The following is a 23,996-nucleotide window of genomic DNA, read 5'->3' as shown; positions in this document are numbered from 1 at the left end:
GGAGAGCTATTTTGCTCTGAAGTTCTCCTTTCTATCATCCTTTAAACATACTTGCCTAAGAATATTTTTTTCCTATCTTTGGTGTCCATGAAAATGAAAATTAAATCATATGTGATATTTTTAGTGATCCCTTATAGGTGTGTGATCTGCTTTAAAAGAGTGAACCAAATGCAGGAAGAATTTCTTTTCCCATGTACTCCCTAAAATTACAGAATTATGGAAGCACTACACCCATTAATGTGAACTCTGAGATGCTGTTTATTGTGCTGTAATTTAACCCCACTTTCATGGGCCTTGATTTCTGCTCCTTGTCCTTCACAGGTTCTGCATCATCTGGGAAAGGTTATTGGTGAGGGCACACTTTTAATGGCACCAAGCTCTGGAGCCATCTCCAATGTCTGAGTGATTTGAGCTTCGTTTAAATAATTGATGAGAAGTGTTAGTCAGAACCCACTGGTGATTCAGGCTGCATTATTCAAAGATATTTACTGACAGTTATAGATTGCTCCAAATTTACTTCTCTTTCCAGGCTGCATTAAACTAGGCCCTGTGTGACATATATGTCTATTTAAAAAATAAATAAATCCTTGTTAATACATGTGAAGAACTGTGGGCTTAAGTGCTGTATTTAACCAGTTGTAAATAAGCAATATTAATTCATGATGTTTTAGCAGGAAAAAACCATTCTGTTTTCAAGTGGAAAATGCTTTTTTCCTCTGTCTTGGTTGTTGTTCAGGAGTAGACCTGAAAACATCTTGTATTTCAGTGACTTTAATGCAGCTTTCCCTGTACTGGTAGTTGGGGAATGGTTGGGTGTGAGACTTCCTGCCTGCCTCATTAGCCACCCACCAAAGTATCTTCTCTAATGGCTGCAGCTTTTAATCTCTGACACTTAAAAGCTCTTCTGGCTCCCTACACCATTTAGGAAAAGAAAGTCTGGTCTAGGAGATTTCTCCAGAATTGATTAAGGTGACACTGGGCATCTTGCAAAATCTCCTTTTACCTTTGTATTTTTTTCCCGAGTAAATATTTCCAATTTCTTTTATTTCACACTTGTAGAGGTTGAAAATGCTGGAGGACAGTGGGATTTTATCAGGCTGTTGTCAGGAGTGAAGTGTGACTAAAGCAAGTCCAGTAATTCCAGATTTGCCTTTCAGATTCCTGCCTTTGTCACAATTCCTGCAGGTGCCAGTGCCATGCAATTCCTTCTCTTCCCTGGTTCCTCAGCAGGAGGAGGAGGAGTGTGCCAGGAGATGAAGGGTTCATGTGTCCACATATGTGAACTTCCACACCTTCCTTTGGAAACCACCTCTGGACACCATTGGGGAACTCTGCCCCTCTCAGTTTCATGTCCCTGTTGGGAGGAACTTTAACATTTATCACTTTCTTTTATCAGCCTCTATTGCATGCGGTAAACAATTCCTCTGAAAATCACCAACTTCTTTTATTCCCAGGATTCACTGACATTGTGGCTGTGCATGGGTAATGAGCAGGCACTTCTCCCTGACTTCTCTTTGCTGTTTTCCCTGCAGGAACTGTGGACATGGGTGGCAAACAGTCCACGAGTGGCGACGTCTCCGTCACCCAGACCCCTGTGACAGAAAGCATCCAGGATGCCTACAAAGCTGGGGACACCAGCAAGGCCCAAGAGTTGATTAGGTTGTCCTGTGAGGAGACTGCACTGCAAGTGGAAAAGGTTGGGTTGGGTTACTGCTCTCTCTCAGATTTTATTGGCAAAGATGCCAAAATTTCAAGATGCTGCTGTTATCTGTTGTTTTTCATGGAGAAAATCCATTTGGATGTGTGGGTCCCAGACATGGCTGGTTGTGTGGGGCTCTGCAGGAACATGCTCAGGGACACAAGTTTGCCCTTGAAAACACAGATCAGGAAGATGAGGCAGACCACAGGGAGCAGTGTCTGTATGAACACAGGCTGTGTGAGGAGGGGTGCTGCTGCTGTGGTCACCAAACAGGGAAATGCATTTTTCCCTGTAAAAAGGAAGCAGTTTATAGACTTAGCAAAAAATGTATTCCCTCATCAGTGCAAAGATGGTTAATGGCCCCCTGGGAAGATTTTGCTGCCTGTGTGTGGAATTTTATCACAAACTCTGTGCCAGCTTCTGCACTGCTCTGCCTTCAGAGCCCTCCGTTTGAGCCTGCCCTTTGCACAGAGCTGATGTGAGTGTTTTGGGAGGCTCCCTGCATGTCAAGTCCAGTCACAGTGGCCATCTCCAAAACAGGTAATACTGCATTTTGCAGCTGAGCTGTGGAAATGCTTTTCTGTTGGTCCATGAAGAATGGGTTTATATTCACTGTTCTGTGCCTCAGGCACTAATGTGAAAAAACATACAAAAAAACGTAAAATACAAACCCCAACAAATTATGTGAAAAACCACACAAAAAACTAAAATACAAATCCCAACAAATCAACATAATAAATTTATCAACAATGATTACAATGGCCACTAGTGTTTGTGACATTTTCTATTAACCACAGTGACAGTGGACATGCCTTGGCATGGGCACAAATAAAACCATACAGCTCTAGAAATGCTCTTTCTCTGCCTGCTGCCTTTGACAGAGAGTTTCTTCTGCTGTGTTTCCTTCACCAGTGTCAGCTCTTAGGCATTGCAGCAGCATATGGGGACCTGCAGGCAGTGAGGTACCTGCTGAAGGAGGCGTTGGTGGTGTTACCAACAGAGCCCAACGATGACAATGCAGCCGTGGTGGCAGCGTATTTTGGGCACAAGGACATCGTGAAGGAGCTGCTGGATTCCCTGCGTGGTAAGCCCTGGGCTGACCCTGCCTCCCCTCGAGTTTTTCAGGAGCTGTGTGCTGCAGCTCCAAGCAGGCATTTGGGTTTTTTGGCATTCCTTGGAAAGGGAGGGGTTTAGTCATGGGGAAGTGCATGCGGGATCAGATCTCTGCTGTGCTTGAAGGAAACTTCCCCCAGGGGAAGAGAAACACATGCATAAAAATATTCCATGTTTGCAGGCTGGAAGTGGAGGAAGATGCCATTAAGACAGTTCATTCCTTTCAGGCCTCACAGCTGGGTAACATCCCAGACCCTACAGGGAGGTTAGGGGATTTTCAGGATGCAGCATCATCCCACTGCTGATCCAACAGTCTCAGTGGTGCTGGCAGAGTGGCCTGACTGGTCAGGGACACTTTGGGTGCACAGCTGACACCCACTCTGTTCTCTACTTGACATTTTGGGGACTTTCAGGGGAATTCCTTCTTCTAATAATAATTAGATTTTACTTAAGTTTTATAATAGTAATTATTTTGGAGCAGAGACTTTTTTTTGACTCAGACACGATTCCTAAGGCAGCAGTGGGAGCAGAACTCTGACTCAGGACCAGGGGCTGTGTTTGGGTCCCTGTTGCTCTCTCAGTGTTCTCTGCACTTGGCAACTGCTTCTCCCTGGGACCTTCCATGCATTTGGGGTCCAGAGGTCCTGCAGAACATCTGGGGCAAATCCTTGACCTCAGACACTGCAGTAACACAAAAGCTAAGCTGGCTTCTTCAATATTTAACCTGAATATAGCTCTAGCTCCTCACTGGGACTAAATAGTTGCCAATGGCCTCACTGAGAACAGGAATAACCTGTTGGAAAACCTGCTTATTTGGTGTCCTGTTGGAGCACTGGTAAGCAAAATAAATGTTCCAGTTTGGGGGATGCAATTAAATGTAATATTTCCTTAAGCCAGAAAGGAAGCTGAGTAACCTAGTAGAAAAATTAAATTATATTAATATAATGCACTGAGTAATGAAAAGTGACTCAAGTAGTTTCTGGAAACTTAGCTCAGTTTAGAAGTGACCAAATTCCCTCCAACTCTTGCTTCAGGGGGGTCAGGGGAGGAGCTCTGTACAAACAGCAGCTTTCAGAAAGTTTTATGCAGGACCTTCCAGCTGTTTTTTTGGGAAGCTACAGAGAAACCAATCACAGGCCTTAGGTATAAATTACATAAATTTGCAATTTGGCTGTTGCACTGCAGTGATTCTCCCTGGAACAGTGAGAACTACTTGTGGCTTACAGCTTAAGTGGAGCCCATTTTTTGTAGCAGGAGGGTGAGGGATTTAGTGGAGTTGTTAAGAATGCAAAGAGAGATGTAATTTCCACATGGATAAGCTGCAAAAAAGCCTTGACATGTAAAACTTGGGCTTGTGGATGTTCCTGTAAATGTTTCATAGAGGATGTGAATTTGTAAAGGATATGGAGGCATTACAGGGAATCAGGGGAGATTTGAGGACTGCTTATTGTTAGCAGAAATAATTCTGTCCTGGGCATTTAGTTGCATGTCCAAAATTAGGCACACCTAGAGAAAAGTGGTGTTCTACAGGAAAACGTTATTTCTGAAATAAAAAAGCAGTTTGAGAATGACTAAAACATCAGCAAATTCATGCAAAAATCACAAAAATAGTGTTTTTGTTTTTAGCCTTAAATGACATTTGTCTGACTTTACTATGAATTAATAGTAAAGAGTTGACCTGAAATGAAATATTTGAAGGGGAAATGAAAGTTTTTGTGGGAAACTTCATGTTGCAGCAAAAACAAGCTGAAACAATTCCTTTTTTGTTGGCTGAAGCATTTTGGTTTTGTTTTATTCATCCAATAACATGAAAGCTTACCTGGTTTTCCCCATTCTTTGTATCCCCTCTCATGATCTTGGAAGAAGTGGCCAATCTTGGGTGTTTGGATCTAATGTCTGTTTGGATCTGGATGCCAAGACAGTCCTGATCATCCCTCTTTGGGGTCAGATGTTTATTTGTCTGCTGGTGTTTTAGCAGATAAATGTTTTATGAATGCTTAAGTCAGAGGGAGACAAAAAAATTCACCCATTAGCTGGGTGGGTAAAGAAGAACAGTTAAGTAAAGCTGAAAACTTTGTGCCTGACCAGCTTAGGACCCTTCTCTGACACACTTTTGCAGTGCAAGCTGTTCCTTTCATCCTCAGGAGCTTCACCCTGTGCCAGCCCCTTTGCTCAGCCATTATCCATGGGCATTCCTCACACATCACAGCTCGGTGGCGCCAACTAAGTCACATTTTGTGTGTTTTTGGTAGGTCCCAACACTTGCCAGCAGCTCCTGAACTGGATGCTGGCCATAGCCTGCCAGCAGGGCCATTTGGACATTGTCAAGCTCCTGATCCGTGCCTACAGTGCTGACCCAGAGAGCTGTGCAGTGAGGAGGAACGAGTTCCCCGTCCTCATCCGCCTGCCCCTCTACGCTGCTATAAAGGCAGGTGTGTGTCTGCATGCTTCCACTTTCTGCCCCTTTCCTGCCAGCTCTGCAGAGAATGGGCTGAGCTGTTAACACACAGGATAGTGTCCATGCCTTGCCTGCAGCTGGATTTCCAGCAGGATGAATTAAAGTAAAATTGGCTCCGAATCTGCCGACTCAGCCAAATTGGAGTCAGGGCCTTGGGAAGTTAGATTGCTGTAAATACTGAGAGGCTGAACTTTCCTCTGCAAACTCCTAAGGAAAAGACCCTTAAAAAACAGAATCCTTGTAAGTAAAAGCATTATTGTTATGGACACTCTGGCACACATGCTTGATTTAGGCTGAATAATTTGCACTTCAGAGCACAGCTGTGTGCATTGTTTAATAAGATGGGAATAAAGAGAAAAAAGAAAGAGGCTGGGCCAGCACTTTTACACAGTGTCTTTGCTGTCTCAGTTTGACCAAACTGAGTCCTGCCACTGGAGGAAACAGCCTTTACACAGTTCAGTTTCCTTTTTGCACACCCCCACAGTTTTTTTTCAGAAGTGGTTATTTCCCAGGATTTCTGTTCGGCTCCTTGCTGGTTCATTTACCTGAGGTGAAGGGAGCAAACAATCTGCTTTTCTCCCAAGGGAATGAAGATGTAGCTGTGTTTTTGTTGAGGAATGGAGCTTTCTTTTGTTCCTACATCCTGATGGACAGCCCTGAATCCAGCAAACACCTTCTGAGGAAGTATTTCATTGAGACAACCCCACTACCAGGTAGTGCTCCAGCAAAAACAGTAAGTAACCATTCATCTGCCTGAGGAGATGTAGTTTTGAAGGGGCATCATCTTAATAGTTGATAATTGTCTTTGCATGCCGTGTGGCTGCTGATTCTTCTCCTCAGCTAAGAGCCTTGTGGTTTGCTGCCCTTTTAGAAAGCCAAGTGGCTTTGGTGCTGAGTTACAGGGTGTGAAACATCAGGCTTTGAATGGCATCACTGTGCAAGGCACAGCCACAGCTTCTGTGGGGCAATTTAAACACCATCATGTGAGCCAGGGTGTGCTGGGGACAGGAAACACCAGCTTTGGGCTCAAAGCCTTCCAGAGAAGCTGAGATGCCTCTAGCACAGATTCCCTCTTGGCCCCCAGGGTCATCGCTCCCCTTAGGTTCCTGTTGTGCCCCCTGCTTGCAGGGTGATGGCACCAGCTCTGTGGTGTCCCCAAGGGTTGGCATGGCACAGAGCTGAGCATGGGAACCCTTCTGTGTCAGACAGTGCAGGTAAAAATGGGCTTGGGTGGCTTTTTGTTAACAAGGAGCATGAGCAAAGCAATGATCTGTTGAATATCTTCCCTACTTCATATCCTGAGCAGTAAAAAAGTCTCACACTGGTGTTGTTACTACTTTATAGGGAAGCACACAGTATTTTGTATTATTTATACTGTTCTCCAGCAATTTATTATCAGGCATTTTGAATTTTTTCCCCTCAATGTGTAGTTTAATGCACACTGAATAAGAGCATCAGATCCCTGAGCTTTCAATGCTTACAGTTTTCATTGGGCCACAAAAATTTGGCAGTGAAAAGATGTCCCTCACCAATCCAGTTGAGTATCTGTGTGCTCAGCTTGTAGCATTGTTGGTTCTGCTTTGGTGTTAAATAAAAATAAGGAGAGTTTTTAGTAGCTTTACAAACTTCTCCATTCTCTGTTTTTCTGTCAGAATCCTCTCACTGTTCCTGTTAATAGCCTGGGTGTTAGACCACATAAATGAGCTTGACTACTTTAGGTTTAATCAGCAGATTTAGATCCCTCTTTGTGCTACTCTTAATTTTGTTGGCAGATAATCAAAAGGAATCGGAATTCTAGATGTAGATAAGAGTTGATAAAATGTCTTTAAGAAGAAAAAAAGAAATCCAACTGGATAATTCAGCTTGAATAAGCTCAGGATAAATGTTTGAATCACAGGGAAGAGGTCTGTTTCCTATGTGAATTTGCTGGCAATATTTAACTTCGCTGCTGTAAAAATGACTCAGCTTTGCTGTTGTCACACCCTGAGCAAAGAAGAGAGCAGTCTTCAGATATCAGCTAATTGCCAGAATGGCCTGGTTGAACAAGAAAGAAAAAGAAAAAAAAATCAGAGAAAAAACACAGAATCTTGACCTTGATTCTCCTAGTAGCTATTTATTTTTAATATGTTTGCTTATTTAACGCTTTCTCTTTGAATTCATTTTGGCAGACTGGGACAGATTGGAGAGGATCTGTCCTAGTTTGTCTGCAGAGCTCAGATCTTTGGGAAGTGACACTCACACACCCTGATAACTTTGATAACTTTTTACAACACAGCTTTGTGGCAGCTGCAGACAAACTGCCTCAGCGCTTTCTTCTTGTCTCAGAGGGCTCATCCTGAGAGGGATTTTGCACTGGGAGGAAGCAAAACTGGGCTGTGTGAAAACTGGGACATGTGTGGCAGCCAGCTGCATGTCACAGAGTTCTCCCCTTGGACAGGAAGGGCAAACCAAGCACTGATCATTTCAGAGAGAGCCCAGAGCTTCAGGAGGGTTTGTCCTTCTGTGCTGTCTCTGAGTGGAACCACTGGAGCACAGCTGAGCTCCAATGGATTTCACAGCAGTGACTGCAGAGCTATGCACAAAATGTGCCTGAGAGCTGCTTTTGGCTGCCACACCTTCCTTGCACCCAGCACAGCTGCCCTTTCTCAGGCAACACGAGTTACATCTCATTTTTCTAATATCTGTTTCTCCTTTTTGTGTTCTTTCCTGGCATAAATTTATACCCACAGCAAACCACAGCTTTGCTGAAGAGGGGAAGTGGTCCATTTTTACAGGAACAGGTAACAAGTGCCAAAGAGAGCCTTTGCAATGAAGTGGCCAGGCACAGATTCCAGACTTCAGTAGATGTAGCCAGCAGAGAGATAAATGTAACTTTCCAATGTGTGCTGTGTGAGATATATTTAATTTTTCCATTACAGGCCAGAGAAGAGCTTTGTCTGCTGTATTTTCCCTAGGAAATCTTTTACCAATAGTTTTATATTCAGGCATACAAATGTATGTGTGTGTGTGGGATCCTCCTCTCATTTCTTTATCCTGGTAATCTCACTTACATCACCAGCAGCACAGAGCCCTGCAGCAGTCCCACACAGGATTCAGAGCAGGGCTGTTGATGGAGGGAGCAGATCCCTGTCCTCAGATTATCCCATCTACAGCAGCAGTGAGGTTCTGGAGCACATCACGTCATTTAGGAGAAATGCACAACAGCCTCTCTTAATCACCTTAGCAGACAGCCTCAGATTTGAGTAAATATTTTTCATATTTATAGTTGATCCTTTGCCCAAGAGCAGCGGGGTTTCTTGCTTCTGCACAATTTCCAGTCCTTTGCCTCAGTGCATCCCCTGACATTGCTGCAGTATATTTCAATTTAGTCTTCAGGGCTTGTATTGAGAAGTTCTTCCTTTGGCAGGAGAGAGGAGTCTGCAGAGGTTTTCCTTGGCCTTCTGAGGAGCAGTGAGCTGCCTGCAGTCAGCCCTGAGCTAACATCCTCTGAACTCTGTCCCTGGTTTAGCACAGAGTTCACCACCAGCCCCAGACTGAGAGGGGTTGGGCTGAGCCCTGAGCTCTGTGAGTTTGGCATCACAGACCTTTGGCATCAGAGAAACAGCTTTTCTGGGAAATAGTGCAGGTGAAGAAGTATGAGTTGGGAGTAAATCCCCTCTTTGTGGCACTGCTGTAGGGATTTCTTTCACTTAATTAACATTTTCACTGCAGAGTCCTGAGCCAACCAAACTCCAAAAGTAACTCCACTGATACCAGGTTAGTGGTACCAGCTGAATTTGGTCCCCTGTCTCTAAATCAGATAGAGGGGTTTGGCTGGTCCTCCAGCTTGCAGAGACACTGTCAGTCCTTGTCTCTGCATGGGAAGGAGGGCACTGATTGCTGGGATTCAAAAGCTGCCCTGGATACAGGACACCAACCCACAGCACTGATAGCAGGTGCTGGATTTCACAATCTTGTCTGTGGTTTGAGAAGTCATTATCTGCGTTCTACAGGTATCTCCTTATCACATTAACCACCCTGAGGCCATGCCTCTGCATTTTTGAGGGAAATGATACACAGCAATCTAAATGCAAAGTAGAGATGGTTTATCAGTCTGCAGCACAGACACAAGGTCCTGCTTGCAGCCCCTAAAAGAAGGCTGTAAGGTTGTATTATTGCTGCACTGTTTGGTGCACTCAAGGACAAGTACATTTTTCCTAAGCCAAGGGATTTGTGGTACATGTTACAGGTGAGAGAAAAGTTCAGAAAGCTGCATTTTAGAGTTTCAAACTTAGAGTTTCTAAGCAAGGAGCTGTTAAATATGCAGAATGGGAAATCTGGCAGAAAAGCAGGGTATGTTTGGTGTGAGAGTGGAAGCTTTGCAGGGCAGCTCCCTTTGGGTGCTGTGCACTTTGCAGTAGCAGTGGAGACTCTGCTGAATTTGGTTTCTTGTTGCTGCTGGCTTGCTGTGTTTTACAGGGGTGCCTTGTGGCATGGCAGTGGATGTAGCTTTGAACAAACAGCTGGATCTCCCTGCCTTGCTTTCCCCAGTGGCACAGTGGGCATAATATTTCCATTCATATTTGCAGGGCTGTCCTGAGGCATCACGAGTGAAGGTTTGAAAAGCACAGTGTCTACACTAAGTACAACTACTGTCAGTATCTAAAAAGTGCATCTGTTTGTACTTACCCTTTGTTCCATTCTCCAAAACATTTGAACTGTCAGATCAGTCCTGAGTCTCTGATAAGCATTTGAGACAGGCCTTTGTTTCCCTTTTCTTTCTCTCCTTTTCCCAAACTCATTCCTTTTAATTCTAAATTAAGGATTAAAAGTCCAAAGAGCTAAATACTGGGCATTGGAAAAGAAAGCAAATTAAATTTGCTGTCGTGTTCTTGCTGCCTCCTGGTGGAGAATTAACAATCATTCCATTGAGGCTGGTTTTGGGATGAGTTATGTCAAAAACAGCAAGTTTATGAAAACATTTTGGGAATATAATTTTTAAAATGTGCATTTCAGGACAAGGATTGGAATGCAATGAGGTGATCTTGAAAATGAAGCCTTGGGTTGTTTCCTTGCATTGATGAAAACTGTGTGTTCACACTTTCTTCTGTCCATGCTGGGCCCTGGATAATATGGACTGGTGAAGAGGTCCAGGTCCCCTGCTTGAGCTTGCTCATGGCCTTTGGAGTGAAATCCTGGAGCAGATACAGCAGGGGCTGCTGATATCCAGGCATGATTTCATCTCTGAGTCAGTTTAATTCCTAGAAGCAGATTGGAAAGTGAGCAAAATGTTTATGGCCTGTGCTCTGCTCTGCCAGATCCCCAGTGGTGTAGCACAGGCTGAGACCAACTGGGATTTCACTAATGTGGTTTTCTCTTCTCTCTCTGACACATGCAGGCTTTGTGTGTGAACTGGTCAAACCTCAAGCTGCCCTGGGTGGATCTAGACTGGCTGATCGATATCTCCTGTCAGATAACTGAGCTGGATCTCTCTGCCAACTGCCTGGTGTCCCTCCCCTCCGTCATCCCGTGGGGGCTGATCAACCTGAGGAAGCTCAGCCTGGCTGACAACCAGCTGACAGAGCTACCCAGTGTGCAGTCCTCTGATGAGATCATTTGCACAAGGTGTGTGCTCCCCGCAAAGCTGAGCCTGCAGGGAGAGCAGCTCACACTGGCCTTGAGGGAGACTGTGTGAGGGGAGAGCGCATTGCAGGAGCTTCTTGCTCTGCAAGGTGTAGCTTAGGATTTGCCCCTCTGCATTCTCAGGGTTTCCAAGTTTGTTGTCAGGACAGTTGTGGGGACTTTTATTCCTGTGTGGTCTCATGTTGCTTCTGCTTTTCTCCAGCTCTGGTGAGCCCCACTCCTCTAAGCTGGCTCAGAGTGACATTTACTGGATGATACCAATGATTTGAATTGCTGTCTATCCAGAGCACCTCTCCCTGCTCCCTGGAAGGGTTAATTTTCTAATTAGGGTTTTATACTTTGCCCTGTGAGGCACACTTCAGCTGCTTTCGTTCAGAACTGAAGCTGTCCTGGTAAAACAGATGTCTGTGGCCACAGGAGGCTTTGCTAGTGTTTTACTGATACCTGACTGAGATTGTTCTGTACTCACAGGTTACTCGAGGTTGATGTATCCAGCAACAGGCTCTCCACTCTCCCTACTGGATTCCTACACCTTAAAAACCTTAAAAAGCTCATTGCTTCCAAAAACTCTCTGGAGAAGTTGTTTGACGAGGAAAACAGTACGTACAGTCCAGTGCTGGCCTTGTATTTCAGGGCTGGGCTCTAGGGAAGAACCCCAAAATGTTAAAATAATGGCTTAAGTGGCTTTAAAAAGCTCTCATGCTCTCATACCAAGGCCACAATGTTTCATGTTTTCCAGCAACTAATTGGATTGGTTTAAGGAAGCTGCAGGAGTTTGACGTCTCTGACAACAGGTTGGTGGAACTTCCAACGGTTTTTGTATACTGCTTCAAGTCCCTAAACATGCTGAATGTTTCCAGAAATCAGCTGAAAGTGTTTCCAGACCCCTGGGCCTGCCCCCTGGTAAGTTGAACTGCTCTGACAAAGTCAGAGGCTGAAAAAACTGTTGAAACAATGAAAAAAAAAAAAAAATTGACTGTGATGCTTAAAAAGCTGTCAGATGCTTAAAAGGCTGTTCTGTAGGAGTGCCCCTGCCAAATTTGGTTTATGGGTTTCAGATCCAGTTTTTCTGAGGTTCCACCCTGTTCTCACCATGTTGATGGCATTGGTGGAAGAGTTTTAGAAATGTGTCTTACATGGATGTGTTCATTTTCTCTGTGGTTCCTCTGGGCAGAAGTATTGTTAGGGTCATTTTACAAAACACCCAACTTTCACCAGGGGTGACTTTGCCTAAACCCATGGCAAATTAGGACATCTGTATCCACACCCATCACTGTGACTTTATTCCTCATTTTTACAGGGACGTCAGGGGAACAGAATCCTCTGGGGAAGTGTTTGTTTGTGGTTGAAAAGCAAATGGGGGTGGTTTTCAAAATAATTTTTCGAATGCTTTTTGCCTACCAAGAAATTTGACCAGCAGTTGAGTGCATCTCCTTAGCAAACCCTATGTGCCTGCATGCCTAATAATTTATCTAGATCAAGAGATCTAAAGAGACCACCTAAAATTAATTTATTAAAGCTTTTGATATGTGACAGCTGATCTACCACATTATTTAAAGATATTATTACTACTCTGTAAGTGTGGGGCTTGTTATCTTTTCCAGAAATGTTGTAAAGCCTCTAGAAACTCACTGGAATTCCTACCTGATGCATTGACTGTGTTCTGGAAAAATCACCTGAGAGAAGTGGATTTTTCTGAGAATTCACTGAAAGAAGTTCCAGCAGGACTCTTCCAGCTTGAAGTAAGTGTCATTCCTTCCTAGTTCTCACATTATTTTTCCTAACACTGACTCAGACTGGCTGCCTGGGTAAGGTAGGAGCCCTCGTGCTGGTTTGAACTGGTGCACAGAGCCCCTGAGCAGGCTGTCACCCCCTGAATCACCACATTCAGGCCCTCACCCAGTGAGATGTATCTAGTTTCTCACACAGGTCTTCTGAGAACTCTCTGGATGTCTGTGGTTTACAGAATTTGGGAGCACAGTTTGGAAGACAAGCCCTGCATTGTAGCTCCAAGCTCCAGCCATTGAAATGTTGATGTACTCAAGTACACTCGAAAATAGTTGTGTTTTTTCTTGAAGAAAGTGTTGTGTAATTAGGAGTTAGTCTTTCTGTGCTGAAAATAGCACGTTGGAATGCCCTAAACAATGCTGCATGGGACCTCTGTAATCTTAAAAGTTGTAGATTAAATAATTCTTTCCTGTGAACACCACAGATCCATGGGTTTATGTCAAAATTCTTTAGAATTTCTGCTTTCACGTGGTGTTGTCATGAAAGCAAGCAGAACTTGGGGTTTCCTCCAAGCTTCCCTGCAAGATTGTGAGACTCAGAGAAAAACAGAGAAACAGAGGTGAATCTGGGCAGAAGTTCCATGCTTTTCCCTGCTGGCCTCTCTGGGAAGGATGCAGAAGTGATGGTTCATTTCCATGTCCAGTCCTGATCTCAGGATCTGCTGCAAAGTTGCCTTTTACTCCTGCTGGAGCAAGAGGGTTGCATTCCCTCAGTTCTTCCCAGTCATCCCAGGACATTTGGCTTTGCTCTCTGCTGGCTGTTTGTTTCCAGTTGGCATTTCTCCTGAAACAGAACAAATCCTATGGACTATTGTCTCCAGAACTTGGTTTTTCTGAATGCATTGAGAGCCATCCCAGGGGGTGGGATGGCAGATATCTCACCATGGCAGATATTAAACACTAGATGGTGCTTCCAGGGCACAGTTCTTAGGTGCTGCTGCTCAGAGGGTGCAGAGGGAGAGACCTCAGCACAATCTTTGCTGATGTTTTCAAAGTTAGTGAGCCTTGGCTGCCCTAAATCATGTCAGTTCTTATCTGTATATCATCAGCATTTTATTCATAAAAGAAATATAAAATATTTTCAGCACCCTGAGGGCCAGAGTGTGGTGAGCAAGTAGAAGGTGAAACCCCATGCCTGGAGGAGCCCTGGCTTGGCTGCTCCTTGATTGTAGAGCTGGTGTGGGTGAACAGGGCTGTGCTCATGCTCCAGAAGCAGATGTGGAGGAGGGAGAAATGGGAAGTGAAGTGTTCCTACAGATAATGTATTAATTTTATGTAGGAACAGCTGTGAACTGTTTTCTCCCTGGGAAAAGCAGAGAGCAGAGGAGGCCTGTGACTTGAAAGCAGATGTCATGGGACAGCCATTTGTCACTGTAGCTGCAGTGCAGTGTAGTTTATCACTGGCCTTTGCATGGTTTGAAGAGGAATCTCAAGACTGGGACCAGCTCAGTCCTTCATACCATGTGTACTCCAGAAATGTGCTGTTGAGAGAAACAGAAACCTCCTCAGCTTTCCTGGCTGTTGCCTTCTAAGGGAACCAACCAAGCCATGTCTTAGTTCTCTAGACTACTTGGCTTCTCCCTGCTTTGCTTCTCCTGCAGACACCTGGCCCTCTGTGGGTGGAATAATTGAGTTTAGACTCTGGTCAGCTTTTCCACATCATGACCTGACTGAGGCACCTTAATCCGATGCTGCAGTCCCTTCACTCAGGTGTCACCCACACCCTTTTGCATGCTGTGGCAGCAGCTTTGAAGGCAGTTTGTCTGCCACTGCTGTTGTGTCCCTTCTGGAGGCCCCCATTCTCACACTGAAAGGCAGGAAAAATGGAGAAATCAGAGACAAGAGGCAATTTAAAAGGACTGGAGATCTCCAGAGTTTCAGCCATGAAGAACCACAGCCAGCTGACAGTCACTGATTTCCCCCCATGCACAGAACCACTGGAGAGAAGCTGCCCAGGCTCTCAGCTCCCTGGAGAGTGGCCTTGGTCAGTGTTGGGAGCACACAGACACAGTGATTGAAAGAGAATCACCCCAGTTAGAGCCCCCAGAGCACATTTGTGCTAATTCTGGGATGTGCAGCCTCCCTCTGCTCCCTCCCCCTGCCCAGGGGTGTTTTGGGGAGACGTCTGAGATTTTGTCCTTGCACAGCCCCATGCTGACACTTGGAGAGAGCCCCACACCAGGAGCCAAGGGCAGGCTGGGCCCTCCCAGGGGAGCACAATGATGGTAAAAGCATTTTCTGTCAGTTTTCAGTTCTCAGTTTTCCAGTTCTCCCTTTCCTTGGGTGGCTCACTCTGTCTGCAGTTCTGTATTCCTTTCACCTTCCCAAAACCCAGCAAAGCCCCGTTCTGCCCCTCTCCATCACTAGAGGGAGCGTTTTGCACGGGAATTCCCATTCCAGCCACTGCTGCTTGTCCATCACTTATGTCACATGGACACCTCATATTTTTCCAATCTAAAAAAGGGGAGGAAGGCCAACAAACTGCTTTGTGAGACCCCGTTAATACTGCTCGATGAAAAGGGGCATAAACCTTTTTTATTAACGTGGAGCACATAAAACATTTAACACACTTGACACTGAAGTCTCTGCTGGTAAAACATGATTTCCATGGGCTATAATTCATTAATATTGCTGTACTTCTGACAGGAGATAATTCAGCTGACATTCTGCTTTATCTCAGTTTTTCATGGTGGGGGGACTTGCTGAATAAACCTGGTTGGAAACTCTACAGACAGCGCTGTTTTTCAGTGGAAAATTGGATTTTCAGCCAAATGAAAATGATCATTTGAGCCTCAACATTATTAAGGGCAGATGGAAGAGCATAAACTTTACAAAGCTGAATGGGAACTGCATTTTTTGTTTTATATTTCAGTTAAATTCAAAGGAGATTTTATGTTTAACTTGGTATTTCCAGCTGAGTCCTATCTGTGTGGTGTTAACTGTATGGTCTCAATCAGTTTCACTTGTTTTTAAAATTCCTGTCTCTGCTGGGAGGGGAGAAAAAAAGGAGATGTGTAAATTGTATAAGTCTCAGAAAGTGAATACAAATACTGTCCATTTTAATACAGCTGTCATAAAAAAGCAGTCAAAACTTGTGTGAAGTGGCTCGTGTTTTGCACCTTGATTTTGTGATGCACTGCAGGTGTAAACCCACTGTGTGCAGACACACACATTTATTACATATATTTGTAGTCCATACGTGGCATCCTGTGTGGGTAAATCAGAGTGTTCTTTCCCACTTGGAAAGGTTTCCTCACTCAGAAGTAAGATGTCCTCTTGCATGGGCTGTTTCCAAGTGCATCTGTCAGCAAGTGGAGCAATAATCTCCCTGGAGTGAGCGGTGCTGCTCCGTGCAGAACTTGCTGGGGACAGGGAGGAAATGTTTGCATGCTGGGCAGCACGGACAGGATGTTCTGATGAATAAGATGTACTTTCTTCGTGTTTCTGTTATTTAATAGCCATGCTTAAAAAGCTCCTTCTGTGTGTTTGGTGCTCCCTAACTCCAGGCTGTTCCTCTCCTAGGCTTTGGTGTCCCTGAAGCTGCTGGGAAATCAGTTAGTTACGTTGCCTTCGCAGGATAAGTGGAATTGCAAACAACTTAAGTCGCTGGATCTTTCAAAAAACCAGCTTGGGAAGTAAGTGTTGCTTTCAAGTTTTGGCTAAGAAAACAAAAGCTGAAGAAATAATAGCAAACCAAATGCCTCGTGTAACACAAAGGGTGTCAGGAAAGAATTAATCACCTGCATAGAAGGCATTGATACCCACATACCATATCCCCAAGTACACTGTGTGTCTGTGACAGTGATGAATTATCCTTTGCTGAATTCTTTGGGCATTTAGCACACTGTATCATTTATTAAGCGGATAGATTGTTGATAATAGCAGTTTAATTTCTGAGCATGTAGGAATTTCTTCAGCCCGCTGTGTGGTTCATCACTACAAATACAAGTTTGTGGGGAGCATATCTTAACCATAAACCATCTGGCTGGACTGCAGTTATTAGTTAGTGTGGGAGTATTGTTATGGAAAAAATGAAAAGTCTTTGTTTTTTAAATGGAAGTGTAACCAGCTGCCAGTTCATAGAGATTTCCAGCCTAAAGGATTCTGTGATTCTAAGGCTGATGTTAATAAGATCGTCCAATAAATGAGTGATGTTGTTCTGTGTAGAAATTCCAATAGAGATGTTTAACATAGAGAGTTAAAGGTCCTTTATCATCTCCAAAATTGCACTGAATTGTGTCATGCTGATATCTTCTCATTTGGGTGCCTGTCCAACACAGTTTTTGGAGTCCTTAGGAGATTCTGTGTCAGTTGCAAAAGACAAGTTGCCACTTTTTGAATGTCCCAGTGCATTTCCAGAGTCATGCTGCTGGGTCATCTTCTCTGAGCCTCCCTGGGGAGGGCAGGCAGTGGCTGCAGGTCGGTTCTCCAGCACTTCTGGTGAAACTCCTTCAATCTGCTGTTTGACAACCACTTAACCCTGACACCCATAAAGCCAGGGGTCAAGTGCTCCTGCCCTGGGAGCTGGGAGAGCTGCTTGAGGAGCTCTGTTGATTTGCCAGGACAAAACCACTGGGCTGGACAAGTGTTGGTGGAGTCTGATTGCACAGTGGGTTTCACCCCATCTCTCCAGAGCAGGTGGGATCCTGTGAGAGCTGTGAGCATGGTCAGGCTCTTCCCAATGTAGCTCAGCACCTTTCCAAGATGTTTTCCCCACGAGTCCCTGTTTTGTTTGGCCCACAGGAGCGATGAGGGGTTTAAGACGAAGAGGATCCCCTTTTTCACCACCAAGAACAGGGTGCGTGGTGGCCCCGAGGCAGGTAAGGCTCACAGCGAGTGCTGGCAATGCCAGGAGAGCTGGGAGGCAGCAGGAATCTGCAGTTTGGCTGGAGAGAAAGCAGAGGAAATTCCTCTGCAATTTAAAGTGCAACTGCATTTCATTAAGAGGAAATATGTTCAGATTAAATGTTTCTAAAGAAATGATGCAGCTGGTTGGTACCACCAATATAGAAAAATGGTGTGAAACCTGCTTCTTTTGCCCTTCATGAAGGTTATGCCTTTTAGCCAGAGCATTAAGTGGCATGTTGAAGGGAAATTAACCCATAATTATCCCTGTGACTCTTAGGATTGTTTTGGTTGCTGACTTTATAAATGGCACATTTTCCCCTGCCTGTGATTTGCACCCTCAGTTTGGGGCAGAGCTGATGAAATGCACGTGAAATCCCAGAGAGAACAAAGGGATATCTGAAGATATTGCACTGCTTCCTGCTCTCTGTGGGATTCATCTGCATTTCTTTTGTTTGTTGTTTTATTTTAAAGCACTTGGGGAGTTTTCTCATTCTGGCTGCCTGCAGAATGCCTGGCTCTAAGCATTCCCTGCCAGTCACAGAGTGGGACAGAGCCAGCATCACATCCCAGCAGCCGTAGATGGCTCGTGGGAGGAAGAGGCCCTCCTGCAGCAAATCCTTCCCTCAGTTCCCCTGCAAACTCTGCCTGAGGTGAAATTGGTGAATGAACCATGTGCAGCCATAGCTGTAGGTTAGGGCTGGAGATCCTCACCTCCAGCTGCTCTCTGGGAGGCAGAGGCTCTAACCTGGACCTCCAGGCCAGGCTGGTCCTGCCTCATTTTCCTGTCCATGGCAGTGGAGGTTGCTGTGCTGGCTGAGGTGTGTGTGCCTCCCAGGGGGAGAAGAGGTTGGTCTGTGCTGTTTCACAGGCAGGAAATGGAAATGCTGTGACATTGTTGGCCTATGGAACAACTGGAAAAGGAGTGTGACCCTTGTGGAGTCTGACATATCCTCAGAGCTTTGCTGTGAAGTGCTGCAGCAGCATTTCCCAAAGGGGAGAGAAGGGCAGGAGCAGCAGGCAAAGGCAGCTACAGCCAGCTCTAAAACGGAATTGCTGTCCTAATGGAAATCTCTACATGCTGCAAACACAGAAAGCAGGAGAGGATGGGCTCTGCAGCAGTGACATTTGAACAGCCACTTTACACCCTGGTGCACCCTGGAGCTGCCTCAGGTGGCCTCAGGTGTGAGGGGGCACAGAGCAGCCCACCTGGCTGGTGCCACGGGTGAGCAGCACAGAGACAGAGCAGAGGCAGCTCATCCTTTTCTCTCTGTTCCTCTGCCAAGTGTAGCTTGGTGAGATGAGAGGATGTGGCCAAGAATTTAAACATCAAGAGAAAACAGAAGCTGGAGTACATCAGCTGCTCACAGAAGTCTCCTGGTGAGGTGGGGGTGGACAGGTTTTCATATGATTTACCAACAAAGCTGTTTACTTAAGTCTAGGTTATTTAAAGAGAATAATTTATGGTGCTCACTATACTTGATTGATAAGTCTCAGAATAACTTCTTGCACATGCATGTGTGGTGTTGGTAGCGTTTATTCATCCAAAAATACATTTTCAAGATGGGATTTGTTTTAATTTTTCTACAGTTCTTTAAAAGAAAATTTGAGCTGAAGCCAGAGAAATCATAAATAACTCATGAATAAATAATTACAATTCATAAACACCTCAAGCTTGCTTCCAATATAGTACACTCCTTTCCACCTGGGACTCTTCGGTGAATTCAGAGTATTGCTGCTATTTTAGGAGTTTGCTCCTACGTGTCCAAGAGGGACTAAATCTATCCGTGCCCAGGTACCTACTGAAGAGCAGCAATGCAAAGTTCAGCAATGAGCCAGAAAGGAAGTGAATTGCATCCCTGAATCAGCCTGCTGTTCTCCTAAAATAATCCCAAAGATGATTTTTTCAATTTGAAAACTCAAAAGGCAGACTGTGACACTGCCCACACCAGACAGTCCTGTCACGTATATGAGACCCCCCTGCAGACAATGGGACTCTATTTTGTTCCTTTTCTGATCACAACTCAGGCTGCAATGCTGTTAATATTAGAACTGGGGAGTTTTCTCCTGAGAAAACCTCTTCCAGTTTTTTTTCCTCTTTTTGACTGAGTCTAATTGCAGGTCCTCACATTTTCTCTGTAAAGGAAGATCTTGGTGAAGTGGAACTGTCCCATCCCTCAGGAAGGGACAGTCTTGCATCTCAGGGAGTTGCTTTGATTGACCATGGAGGCAACAGATGGTGCTGGTTGTACTTCCCTATTCAGACTCCAAACCTGCCTGGTTTTCCTTCATTTCAGGATGCTCTTTGGTAGATAAATGTCAAACCTCAGTACAGCAACACAATCCATGGCAGCTTTTTGTGCCACTGTCCCAGGTGCCATTTCTGGAGTGAAATGGTGCTCTTTGGGCCTTGAAGATCTTCCCTTTGTTTGAACCCCTCCAGCAGCAGCAGCAACTCAGCCATGCAGTTGATGCTCCTGTTGCTTGGGTTGCTCCCAAAATGCACAAGATGCTCCTCAGGCACGGGGGAAGTTCCCTGAGTCCTTTTCTAAAACAGAACAAAGGGGCAAACACCAGCATGTTTTAGAGACAGCATAGGTCAGTCTCTCAGCTCCAGTCTGGATTTTCTTCTCTGTTGTTACTGACTTTGATCCACCATCAATTACTGTGGGATGCAATGTGCCAACCTGAACATAAATTCTGACTGGCTTTTCTTAGGTAATATGGAAAAAACACATTGAGAACCAGCTGTGCCCTGGGTGTGCCCTTTCAGTGCCATGTTAAGAACCAGTTGTACCCGTGGGATGCCCTCTCAGTGCCAGCTGTTAGGCTGCAATAGGGGCAGTTCACAGGATATTACCATGTATTCAGCAGTAGGAGACAAGGTGCCACTCATCCCCTGAGCTGTTTTGGCAGGTTTGGAGGTCCTCCCTCAGCACCCCATAAGTCCTGGACACTGTCCCCTTCCAGCCCTGTGACTTTAGGACACTGAGATGTGAACACTGATGTTAGATTGTCACTGAAGGCCATTTGCTTTTCTGCTCTTGCTTGGTGGTGGCCCTGACAATGGATGTGACCTCATGTCCTGCCTGCAAAGTTCACGTGAAGCTCTTGGTTCAGAGCCTTGATGCCTGTTTTGTTGTTTCTTTTTTTAAAGGTGCATTTTGTGTTCTGTCTCGTTCCAGGTCCTTTTTTGGAGTTTCCAGCATTTCTGAGTGATTCTCTGGAGGTTCTTTATCTGAATGACAATCAGCTGGACTCAGTCCCGCAGTCCGTTTGCCTCCTGAAAGGTTTAACAGAGCTTTATTTAGGAAAGTAAGTCCATGTCCTGGAAAAGCTTTGCAGTGTTATTCCCATGTTGTTTTAGTGACCAGTCTTCTGTGGAGCCCCACCCCAGATGTCCAGTGCTTTTGAAGTCAGAAAGCTGGAAATTGTCAGCCCCTTGTTAGAGCTGTGCCCATGGTTTGCTTTAGATAAGGAGGAGGCTGGTCTTTGGAGTTAGGGAAGATGATCTAATGCTTTGAACACAGGCCTGGGAATCTAATGTGTCTCTAGTTCATTCTGGCTTTTTGCTGTCAGTTTCTGTAGTGCTACATTCAATAACTCATCATTTTTGCCTTTATTTCCTCAACTATCCAGCAAAGATGATTACATTTGTCTGCCTTGGAGGATAAATTGAGGTTATACATCACTTTTAGGATGGAAATTGCTATTAAAGTGCTGAGTAGTCCTATTAAAATGTTAATGGAAGATTTCTGCAAGGGTAGAATAGCGTAATCTGAGAGTCCATGAGAGCAGCTACTTACACACAAAGCCTGGTTGTTGGTAGATTTATTTGTTTTTGTACAGTAACCCTGGTATCCGAGAGCTTCCTCCAGAACTTGGACAGCTGGCTAATCTCTGGCAGCTGGATATCGAGGAACTAAATATCAGTAACGTTCCTGCAGAGATCAGAAAAGAGGGTAAGGCTGATGCTGTGTATTCTTTATTAAATTGACTGAACATGCAATAAAATCTCTTCCTTTTAATGGTCAAGAGCACGAACAGACAGTGAATGCCTGAGCCCTCATGGGGTTAACTGGAATTGCACAGGGAAACTTCCTACTCATATTTACAAATTTGATAATCAGTGCTAAGCTCTGGCTGTAATGATCAATTCAAGACAGATCACAATTTAAAATGATGGCTTATAAATGCAGTATTTCAATTGCAGTATGCATAAATTCTGTGGCTTGCTTCCTGAATGTGGATATTTTAGGATATTTAGATGGTCTCTCTAAAGACTGAAGTGTTTAGGATCAGCAGTCACAGTCCCGTTGAAGTGACTTTATTGTGAACTGCTAGGTTTTTGGATCCATTACAATGCTGTTTTCTTTTCTTTTTTTCTTTTTTTTTTTTTTTTTTCTTCATTTTAATCAGAAAATCCTGTGGAAACAAAGTTACTAGGAATTATTCCTGCTCCAGTTATTAGGAATTATTCCCACTCCAGTAGTATACTGTTGAAACCTCAATCTCACTTTAACTGGAAGCATAAAAGTAGAGGGAAAAGCTGAGTATTTTTCCAATACTGAATTAGTATTTTATGTTTCCTTTCAGCTTCTGAAGCATAGGAGCCCCAGCATTTGTTTCTCCTTACAGTGCTCCATTGTGGAGCCTGCGAGCAGTGACCTTTTCCTGGGGTCTCTGTCTCAGGTTTGTCCTGAGGCTGGAGGTTTCTTTGTTTATTCTCAGCCCACAGCCAGGCTGCAGGGGCAGCAGGAGTTCCCAGCTGGGATGTGTGAGTGCAGAGTGGGGTTTGTGCTGTCCCTGGGTGCTGCTGGCTGCAGTGCCCACCCCGTTGTGTCCCACTCCCAGGCCCCAAGACGGTGCTGGCGTATTTACGAGCGCAGCTGCGGCGGGCAGAGAAGTGCAAGCTGATGAAGATGATCGTCATCGGGCCCCCCCGGCAGGGCAAGTCCACGCTGGTGGAGATCCTGCAGACAGGGAAGGTGCCCCAGATGATGCACAGCGAGGCCACCATCCGCACATCCAAGTGGGAGCTGCCCAAGCCCGTGGGACACAAGGCAAAGGTGAAAAGCGGCCGGAGATCTGCAGGACCTGTGGGCTGAAATTTGAAATTGTCCTTTTGCAAAGAGCAGTTTCCATTGCCTCACAAGTGGGATGTGGTTTTAGACCCGTTGCAATTCTGTTTCATTTCCAGAACTAGAGGGCAGTTCTGTTTTCCTGACTGTATTCTAAAGAGTGTTGGCTAGGCTGAAATTCTGGCTCTCCCACCTCAGTGGACACTAATTTTTGAGAGAGTGATTTAAATCAGCAGATTGGGCTTTCATTTGGGGCATCAGTACCTAAAGCTGGACTTGCTTGATACCAGACCTGTCCTGGGTGGGGGATGAGGGTGGAAGGTGAGATGTCCAAGGCATATCTCAAACACCCAAATCTCAGGTGGCTCATCCATGGAGTGTGTCACACTGAAGTAATTTGGAGATTGCTGATTTAATCCAAGCATTTGTAGGTGGCCCTGTCCACTGCCTGCAGAGTAGCCCAGGGTTTAGAGGATGCAGAATTCATCCTGAGGTCTTGTCAGAGCTGAGGGGGTGCAAACACATCACTCTCCCTTCCCAGATGAGAGCCATGACCACCAGACTGTTTTGGAAAGGGGAAAGGAGCCTGCTGAGTTCAGCTGTTCCACAGCAAAGAGTGCCAGGCCAGAGACAGAAAGAAAAGAGCAACACAGGCTGACTCCTTGAAGGGTAGAATCTGGTGGGAGAAGGGATTTGTGCATTTTGTGTTGAAGAGCAATTGAATAAAATAAAAGTGTAGACAGCACCAGGGACCTGGAGTGGAATCAAGACAATGAACAGGCTTTTATCTCTATCTCTGAGTCTGTCTGTCCACACACACAGTCACAGCTGAAGGTCTTTTGGATGAACAAAGCAGTCCTTGTGCTGCTTAGGGCTTGGTTTCAACAATATGGAAGTTCTTCCAGCTGTTTTTGGGAGACTTCACACGGATTGCACAGAATCAGAGCCCTGCTGAGATGCTGAGCTCCTGGCTGAACTCTGACAGGGTAACTTCCACATGGGATCAGTCAGTACCTGGCCCCAGCCTCCTAAACACAGCCCACTGAGGGTTATGTGATGCTCTGAGGATGGTGGCTTCCTCTGAGGAGGAAGGTCTGGTTTTGTGTTCAGTCTCAGGTTTTTTGACTCTCCAGGGCCAAGTGATTTAGGGACAGAGCTTCCCAGATATGCAGGTACTTCCTGCTGCAACTGAGAGCCTGAATGCCAGTGAAGCAGAGAGCCAGGCTCCCTCTTAGTGCTGTCTTGGGGCTGCACGGAGAAATGGATGCAGGGATACTGGGAAGAGAGCCAGAACTGGAGAGGCCTCCATTTAAGCGTTCCCCCAGAAATCAGTGAGTCTGATTCACAGCAAATATGATTCTGGCCCATCTCTGGCGTGGCACAGACGTCAG

The 23,996-nt window shown here is 45.2% G+C and overlaps 1 protein-coding gene across 1 annotated transcript in view; it reads left to right on the top strand.

The window, feature by feature from the left end:
• LRRK1 (leucine rich repeat kinase 1) overlaps positions 1-23,996 on the top strand; it is a 69,311-nt gene that overhangs the window by 14,516 nt on the left and 30,799 nt on the right. Inside the window, exons 2-14 of the mRNA XM_059482093.1 lie at positions 1,533-1,696; positions 2,612-2,783; positions 5,065-5,244; positions 5,855-6,003; positions 10,648-10,874; positions 11,364-11,491; positions 11,632-11,795; positions 12,497-12,634; positions 16,202-16,314; positions 17,423-17,499; positions 20,710-20,839; positions 21,374-21,486; positions 22,379-22,593. Of these exons, the coding sequence (XP_059338076.1) occupies positions 1,533-1,696; positions 2,612-2,783; positions 5,065-5,244; positions 5,855-6,003; positions 10,648-10,874; positions 11,364-11,491; positions 11,632-11,795; positions 12,497-12,634; positions 16,202-16,314; positions 17,423-17,499; positions 20,710-20,839; positions 21,374-21,486; positions 22,379-22,593 (1,970 nt within the window). The remainder of the gene's footprint in view (positions 1-1,532; positions 1,697-2,611; positions 2,784-5,064; positions 5,245-5,854; positions 6,004-10,647; positions 10,875-11,363; positions 11,492-11,631; positions 11,796-12,496; positions 12,635-16,201; positions 16,315-17,422; positions 17,500-20,709; positions 20,840-21,373; positions 21,487-22,378; positions 22,594-23,996) is intronic.

The sequence above is a fragment of the Ammospiza nelsoni genome, chromosome 14, assembly GCF_027579445.1.
Source record: "Ammospiza nelsoni isolate bAmmNel1 chromosome 14, bAmmNel1.pri, whole genome shotgun sequence".
Lineage (NCBI taxonomy): Eukaryota > Metazoa > Chordata > Aves > Passeriformes > Passerellidae > Ammospiza > Ammospiza nelsoni.
This window is presented reverse-complemented; position numbering and strand designations above follow the sequence as displayed.